Genomic DNA, 8763 nt, shown 5'->3' on the forward strand with positions numbered 1-8763 from the left:
ATATATATATATATATATATATATATAAGAAATAGCTACCCTTCTTTCCAAAGTTTTTCTTAACCTATATATATTGTTTTAAATAGTTTCACTTGATGAAGCTCCATTCTGTATTTAGTTATCAAAATAATTTTTATGATTTATGTTTTTCATTCAATAGGCAGAGGCTAATAGATCTTTAACTAAACAGCGTAAAATTGCTTCATCTTTTCGAGATAGTCAGCTTTATGAAATATTCCAATTAGCCTGTGATCTGTTGAGACGAGCTTTGGAAACATGGAAGTCAACGACATTTAAGGATGAGTCACAAGTAAGCGTACATCAAACTTTTAGTCTGATTATCTTTATTGATATGAAATATAAATTACTCTCACATCAATCACTTTGTTGATTTTCAACACAGGAAAATCCTTCTACAAAAGGTTGAATAAAACAAACAAAAAAATCTGTAAACACATTTTACATTTACTACAAGTTAAATATATTTTTGTTGTAATGGCTAATAACTTATACTGTCATCTAAGTCTCAGTTACTAATTAGTTTTATTATTATTATTATTACTGTTATATACTATAGTTCCATACATGTTGGTAGGAACCAAAATTCAATCCTGAGTCATCTTGTTGGAAAAGCAAGGGTGATATCCACTCATCCATGCTCATACAGCAGATATGACACGTACATTAAATCCTAGGTTTAAATCTTGGCTTATACCACCATATATAATCCTTCTCAGTTCTGGTGTTCATTATGTATCTTTTCACCAAGATTATCAATTTGGTGGCTTCCTAACTTTGTCATGTAAACATAGATTTCAATCATTTTTTTCAATAACTAATTCTAGATCCTTCTCATAGTGGATCTTGGCCACATAGTAGACACTAGATATAGCATGGATTGTGAAAGGACCCAAATAATACCTTATCTAATTCAGTTTCTCATATCTCCTGGAGGCCTTATCTTAAGATTTCAGTTTCTTCCTCAGTGTTTAAGTGTTTTGTTATTGTAGTTTCAAGGGGCTATTGATTTTATTAGAATGTCATCCTCATCAGTTTCTCTGTGTAAGTAAAACATTTGATTTGAGCTGCAGCTCCACCTATGTATGTTTCAGTTGGATTTGATCTCCATTGTTTAACTTCTCGTAGTTGCCTCTCTTAGCTTATCTTCTTAAAATAAAATGTACTTAATTTGTTTCAAAGTTTCAAATAAAGTCTTGGATAATTGAAGCTTTGCGAAATGATAGTGTGCTGTTCATGTGTTACTAAATATTTCATGAAAAATGCAAATATGCAACAATGGCAGAATATTAGTGTGGTAATTGGAAATACTGAATGCTTTAACACTAAGTTGTGGATTAAGAAACTTTGTGCAAAAACGTGTTATAAATGTTGCATGAAACATTTCAGCATAAGATCCATGAAGGTTACACTTTCATGAGATAATAATTTAAATTTCTTTACAGATTTCAAGTTATTAGTGAGTCCAAGATAAAAGAATGTAAACATTTCAGTTAAACTGTTCTTGCAGAGCATTCTCAATTGTGATAAACAGTTCAACTCGGTAAAGTTTTTTCAAAACACTTAAATTAATAGTAACCTTTATTTCTTGACTGGTAACATTCATGTATATGTTAGTAATGAATAATATATATATTTGTGTTTGTGTGTGTGTGTATGTATATGATAGTTTAATATTTCTGTTATTAGCATGCACTGATGAATCAGCTGTTGCAGTTGGCTTTCAATTGTCTTTCATTTGACTTTATTGGAACCTCACCTGATGAATCATCAGATGATCTTTGTACAGTGCAAATTCCAACCAGTTGGAGACCTGCTTTCCTGGATTTTAACACACTACAGTTGTTCTTTGACCTGTACCATTCCCTACCAACTCTCCTGTCACACATAGTAAGTAGGTGCTTAGTTTGCACACCTCAGTTGAGAAAAAAAAAAGTTATTTTTTTACAAACTTTAATTGCATAATGTTCTTTGGGCTTTGTCTTCCTGGAATTTAGACTTTTACAGTATTGGTGATGATGCTTTCATCAGTTAAGTGTTACTTATTTTATCAACGAGGTTGAAAATTCATGTAAACTTTGTTAAGTGTGTAATAAATTTATTTTTCATATAAAAGTGTTGATAAGCTTTAATCTCTGTTACTCCACATTCTATTAAAGCTACACATGCATCTTCAAATTAAAAATGGTACATTTGTCACATCACAAAACCATGTAGCTCACATGACCAAATTTTTATAGTTTCAAAACTATGCATCTCTGAATCTCTAAAATTGGGCCTTTAAACACGAAATTCCTAACATAAAATTTACTTTATCATAATTTTTACAATTTTGTGAAAAGTTAAATTGAAAAACTGTTCTTCTGAGTGTATCTTATCCATTTTATTCTGAATTTCTTATCATGTGCAGGAAGTAATCATTTGTTTGTTGTTGTTTTTTTTGTTCTATCTGCATATTTCTGAAAGACTGTGTTTTTCATTGACAAAAATATGATTGATGTGATTTGTTTAATGAAAAATTAATTATCATAGTCACTTTTCTCCTTTAGGCACTGTCTTGTTTGGTACAGATTGCTTCAGTTCGAAGATCATTGTTCAACAATGCCGAGAGAGCTAAGTTTCTATCACAGCTTGTCAGTGGTGTCAAGAACATTTTGGAAAATCCTCAGGTATAAAACCTGTTCTTAGAATACTCTTGAGTTATCTTGTTATGATAACTCAGTAGTATTAATATTATTACCCAAACAAATACAAAAATACTTAAGAAAACTAACACTACATTATAAAAACTAGTTTTCTTATTGTCTAAAAGGAATTTATTTAATTTATTCAATACTTGCTTGCTTTTGACAGGGCTTGTCAGATCCTGGAAACTACCATGAGTTTTGTAGGCTGTTGGCCAGACTGAAGTCAAACTATCAACTGGGTGAACTAGTCAAGGCAGAAAACTACAGAGAAACTATAGCCCTTATTGCTACATTTACTGTCACAAGTCTTCAGGTAAGTATTGTTGTCAGAAAAACTTAAAATTTACATTTATGTCTCAGGTGAAGGAATTGCAATTTTATAATCCTTTAACTCTTTGAAATCGGGCTAAACATTTTGACTGACCTTGTAACCACCATGTAATCACAAAACTATTCATATTATAATTTTGAATGCACTAAGTGTATTTTTATGAAATTTGGCAAGCTTTTATTAAATGTCACAAATCAGTCGTACACAAAAATAATCATATTCTTTAACAAAGTTTTTCTACTAAAGGTTTGCAAATGAAATACGAAAACTTAAAGATAAAAAGAACTATTGTTATTCTTAGCATGAAAATCACTATCACTTATACTGACTCAGTAAAGGCTTCATAAATTCAAAGACAAAGTTTTATTAAAATATATTATTAAGTAATAAAATATTTTTTGTGTACAACAGATTTGTAATGTTAGCTAAAAGATTGCCAAATTTTGTGCAGATACACTTAGTACATTCAGAGTTATAGTATGTATAGTTTCTTGGATACATAGTGGTTACAAGGTTGGTCAAAATGATCGAGCCTGTATACAGAGAGTTAACAGTCTTAAAGTGTGTACTATTTGTCACCTTATACAACTTTTGTTAAGATTGGTTTTTTTTACTAGTCAATTATATTTAGTTCCCGGTCTGTTTTTTTTCCCCATGACAAATGCTAGATGTGGCAGTATGCTCCAAATAGTGTCCACTACTTGCTGAGCTTATGGCAACGAATGGTAGCTTCTGTTCCATATGTCAAGGCTTCTGAGCCACACCTGTTGGAGACATACACACCTGAAGTCACTCATGCTTACATTACCTCTCGGTTGGAGTGTGTAACAGCTGTTGTAAGGTAATTTGATGTTACATTCCATTACAGGAAAATTGATTTTTAGTTTAATTTGCTGGTAATTCTGAGATATGCTAATCTGTGGTGATATAATGATGATGTGTATTTGAGTTCAGGAGTCAACTTATTACTGTAAAAGAGATTTTGATAATGGCATATTGTTTTACTGTATAATTTGTGAAGAAGTTAAAATGGGTAGTGGTTTGAATTTAAAACCATGACTTATTCCTAAATGCCTGCTATAATTGACTAACCTATCAAGCAAAGTGTTCAACATCAGAGTTTAGTAGCTTTATTGGTTGGAGCACCTGAAACTTATTACTGCTCTTCTCACTAATTTAAATGACTAACTCATTTATAAATTCAACCTTTTCCTGTTCACAGTCAACTCGTATATCTCCTGTGTGCTGATTCAAGGAAGTTGTATCTTGCAATTTGCACATTTTAGGTTTACAGAAATGTATATGTGACAGAGCTATTTTTGTTTTAAGGCTTTATGACTGTTGCTGTGTGCCTTTCTTATATGTTCTAAAACAACTTTGTAATTGAAAATCAAACTATGAATGCTGTCATTTTCTCTGTAGGGATGGATTGGAAGATCCACTTGGTGATACAGGGATGATACAGCAACAACTAGATCAGGTGGGATATGTCAAAAAATAAATAAAAATGAAGTTGTGTAATTGCTTTATGATATCTGAGAACACTCCGTAACATCAATGGTAGATATATCTCACATAAAACATATTCTTTAATCTGTTAAAAAAATAAAGTTCTAAAATTAAATTGTAACACTGCTTTGATGATTAGTAATGGATAATATATCATTCTCATAACAATTAGTGATAAAATTATTTGGTTGTAATGATAGATGATGATGTTTTTTTAGAGTATACAATTGTTTAACATTGTTTAATTAGTGTGCAAGTTCAAGTAAGTACATAATTAATGAAGTTTGAATTTGACTTGAACTTATTTTTTCATAATTCTTTCATTACACAGTTTTACATGCTTATTTTTTCATTGTCCTAAAATTATCCTGAAATTGCCCTGATCTTATTACTATTTTTTTATAATTTTCAGTGCTGACTGAAGGATAGAAACCATTATTTAGTAAAGACAGCAAACAACTTCAGAAAAAATGTTTAATTTCTTGTACCTGACGTTTTGGCTTACGCCTTTATCAAGGGTCTATGAACAGTTTGGTAACCTGTGACATTCATAGACCCTTGATAAAGGCGTAATCAAAACTTTGAGTACAAGTAATTAAATATATTTTTTTTCTGAAATTGTTTGTCATCTCCATTAAATAATTTTTATAATCTCCTTTCCATCGTATCTCCATGCAAGGACTTTTCTCTGTTCACTAGCCATTAATCCACTACTCTTATGAAACCAGTATTTGATATAAAAGTAAAGAAAAAAGTTTCCATTGTTTTGTTTTATTGATGTATTCATGGTTTATCTGGTAAAAATCACAAACTAAACTTGCTTTAAACACTTTTGGAGCAGTTTGGTCAACTTTGTATTTCTTCACTAGATTGTATCAAAATTCACATTCTAAACAAACGTTTTTTAGAGGTTTGGAGCATTTTATATACAATTCATAATGTGAATTTCTTTAACTTCATGACATTTTTAGCAATTTTTCAAGTTATTCTCAATCTAAAGCATATTTTTTTTATTTTTCTGTTTTTCAATTTGATAATAATTATAAAACGTTTAATCCCCTCAGTTCTTTTTTTTTCAAACTTATTGACCATAATACTTGATTTAAAAACTTGTCTAATAATTAAGTGTAATAAAAACAAGTTACTGTACACAGATCTGAATAACCAAATTTCTACGCATTTTAAAGCTCATGTCTTTGTAACCAATATTTAAAAGGTAGATTATTTGGTTACTATGAAAATTGATGTGTATTTTATGTAAAAGTTATAATATGTGAAGAATTTGAGTAGAATTCAAAACAGTGTAGGTTTATTAAACTTCAAATTTTGTAGGCTATCTTTTTAAAAGTATAGTAGCAATTCTTGTAAATATTAGCATTCTATGTTAAAATATAGTGTATTTTTTTTAAGAATATGATTATTGACTTAAGCTAAGAATGTGAAATATTTTTAAGCAATATATGTTTAAAACATTTTACATTTTTGCTATGCAGGTCTAAAATAATTTATATTGCTATCATGAAACAAAATTTAAGCTTTTTTGCTCCTTTATTGTTTTGACTTGCATGTACCTCTTTTGACAAAAATTGAAACACAAGTAAAAACTAAGGAGCATGTAAAAAGAAAAATTTACTGTCCATTAAATGTTACCTAATATTGAAATATTAAAAGTATGGAAATGTTTTCTTCAGTTTATGTAAGAGTTTTAAAATTGAAGATAAACTGTTTAAGCTAACTAATTATTTATTATTACATATATATATATATATATCTACAGCTAGCAACTATAGGAAGATGTGAATATGAAAAAACTTGTACACTTCTTGTCCAAACTTTTGATCAAGCAGCACAGGCATACCAAGAACGTATGCAGGCCCAAACTCCGAACAATAGGATAGACATAGAAATCCAAGAAGGTGAGGAGTTGAAAGCAGTATAGTTTTTAGTCATTGGAATAGAACTAAATGTGGAAAGAACACGAAAAAGTTAATCTGTATGTATTCATTGACGATTTTCTGACGTGTGTCAGAATAATTATCTGTTATTTCGTGTTAGAAAACATTATTAAAAGGAAATAATCTCAAGAGGCAAAAGGAGAAAAACAAAACCTAATTTACCTCTGATTCTTGTTTCATTTCCATAAAGTTGATGTCAGTTCTTTGTACTTAAAGTTGTAAAACCATAGGTGAGGATACAATTAAGTGAGCTCAGCTTTGACTTAATTACTTGTTAAAATTGTTCAGTCATCACAGAGATTCCAATTCTTTGCTTAGAAATAATTCATCCAGATACATACGAAAATATTAACTGAAGTAGGACATAATCAGTTCTTTATGACATGAGCTTTTCAGTATACATTAATGCTGTGAAATATTCCAAACTGTTTACTTAACTAGAATTATGTGAGATAGGAAGCTTAGTGTTGATAATGTAATGTACATCATGCATTCCCATATTATATTATGTACGTAATATAAATATTTATACTATATGCATGCATAAGAAATTGAATATTGTATAATTTCATTGATTTATTGCCTTTGAGCTGACATGATCAGGGTGTAATTCATTAAGACAATGTTAATTCCTTGTATAATGTAGGCTAATCTTGTCAATATTATATTTGTTCAAACTTTTGTACCTGTGAAGCAAAGATGTAAAGCTTGTTAAGTTACTAAAATACTAAATTTCTTATTCAGTATTACCATAAAACATTTTAAAACTTTCTTGAACTTAATAAAGCTGTTGACTTTACTTCTTTTCAAGTATTAGATCTGAAGGCCTTAGCAATCAAAAAAGCTCTTTTATTTCATTACTGAATGATTTCAACAGACTGATGTCATTTTTAGTGTTATGGTGTTATGTAGCTAAAGTATATGAGTGTATTATTAGTTAATTATACATGTGGTGGTTTCTATAGTTGATACTAACCTGTTGTTTTGATACAGGCCGTCTAACTTGGCTTGTATACATAATTGGTGCAGCAATAGGTGGACGGGTCTCTTTCAACAGTGCTGATGAACATGATGCTATGGATGGAGAGCTTGTATGCAGGTAACTAAAATTTAAATAATTGAGTGTTTCACTTCTGTTATGGAACTATCTAACCAATCTATCGTGTCTTTAGTTTTCATTGTACAAGTTAAAAAAATGCTTCTTTGAAAGAACATTTTGCAAAACGTAGGATAAACAAGTAAGTATTTCTATATGTAAGTTTAAGAGGTTTAATGTAATTTTGGATATTTAGAAAAATTCAAAGCTATTTTTCCACTTACTGCTTTTTGTTATTTTTTTCAAAAATAATGGTGTTACTTTTAAGAATGAAGTATGTTCAGTAATCTTTATTGAAATTATCACTTTCAACTTTTTTTTCTGTCTGGGAAGTGCATAATTGTGATCTGTTTGTAAAGTAATTGTGTCTTTTTTATAATATATTATTCAAAACACAGGGCTTTTCATTCTATAATAATGAAAGTCTTCCGGATATATCCGGAAATCCGGATATTTCTAAAAAATCCTGAAAAGCTCCAGTTTTCTTCCGGAGAAACACATTTTTTTAAAATTATTTATCGGATTTTGGTGTTCCATGCCACAGATAAGCGTTTATGCAATCGCGCGGTTTGTTTACATTCGGAGACAGGGCGCCGCCATTTTGTAGTCTCGCAATGCTTGCTGGCGTGTACGAGGAAAGAAGAAAAAGCACTGCCAAATCCAGCTCATTCTAAACATGGATCAAAACAATCAGTGCACACAATTGCTAAAAACATTAAAAAAGCAATATGGTCAAAGAGGGGAGCTAACAAGAGAAAACGAAACAGTGAGGATGTTGAAAAACCAAGGAAGAAAAAGATCTAGTGTTGTTGGTGTCACTGTCACAGCTGGTTTTCTCTTTCCTAAGCAGACTGTCATGTTTTATTATTATAGAACTATGAACTTTTTACAGAATTTGCAGTGCATTCCATGGTATATGTATAATTTAGTGCTTTATTGATGGATTTGAAATCATTGAAGTGGCAAGGTTATAAGAAATATTCCTTTTGTGTTTTCTTCACTTCAGTATTGTGATAACTGATAATATTTTATACTGAATGAGCTCAAATTACAAGAAAAATGTGGCTGATTGATAAGATCTTTTGTAAACTGAATGAGTTTGATTTTACAATAAATATATGTCTAATTTATTTTTAGCAATGTTTCAATAATGAATCTATTCAATTT

The 8763-nt window shown here is 30.0% G+C and overlaps 1 protein-coding gene across 2 annotated transcripts in view; it reads left to right on the plus strand.

The window, feature by feature from the left end:
- The window catches only part of LOC106465765 (exportin-7-like), a 61194-nt gene that overhangs the window by 18532 nt on the left and 33899 nt on the right, over window positions 1-8763 (plus strand). For both annotated transcript variants that reach the window (XR_002612052.1, XM_013925997.2), the window contains exons 6-13: window positions 161-310; window positions 1708-1908; window positions 2568-2687; window positions 2872-3018; window positions 3705-3877; window positions 4459-4516; window positions 6323-6461; window positions 7494-7599. Coding sequence is in view for 1 of the 2 variants with exons in the window: in XM_013925997.2 (XP_013781451.1) it covers window positions 161-310; window positions 1708-1908; window positions 2568-2687; window positions 2872-3018; window positions 3705-3877; window positions 4459-4516; window positions 6323-6461; window positions 7494-7599 (1094 nt within the window). In the remaining variant the exon portion in view is untranslated. The remainder of the gene's footprint in view (window positions 1-160; window positions 311-1707; window positions 1909-2567; window positions 2688-2871; window positions 3019-3704; window positions 3878-4458; window positions 4517-6322; window positions 6462-7493; window positions 7600-8763) is intronic.

Source organism: Limulus polyphemus, unplaced genomic scaffold (assembly GCF_000517525.1).
Source record: "Limulus polyphemus unplaced genomic scaffold, Limulus_polyphemus-2.1.2 Scaffold2045, whole genome shotgun sequence".
NCBI classification, from domain to species: domain Eukaryota; kingdom Metazoa; phylum Arthropoda; class Merostomata; order Xiphosura; family Limulidae; genus Limulus; species Limulus polyphemus.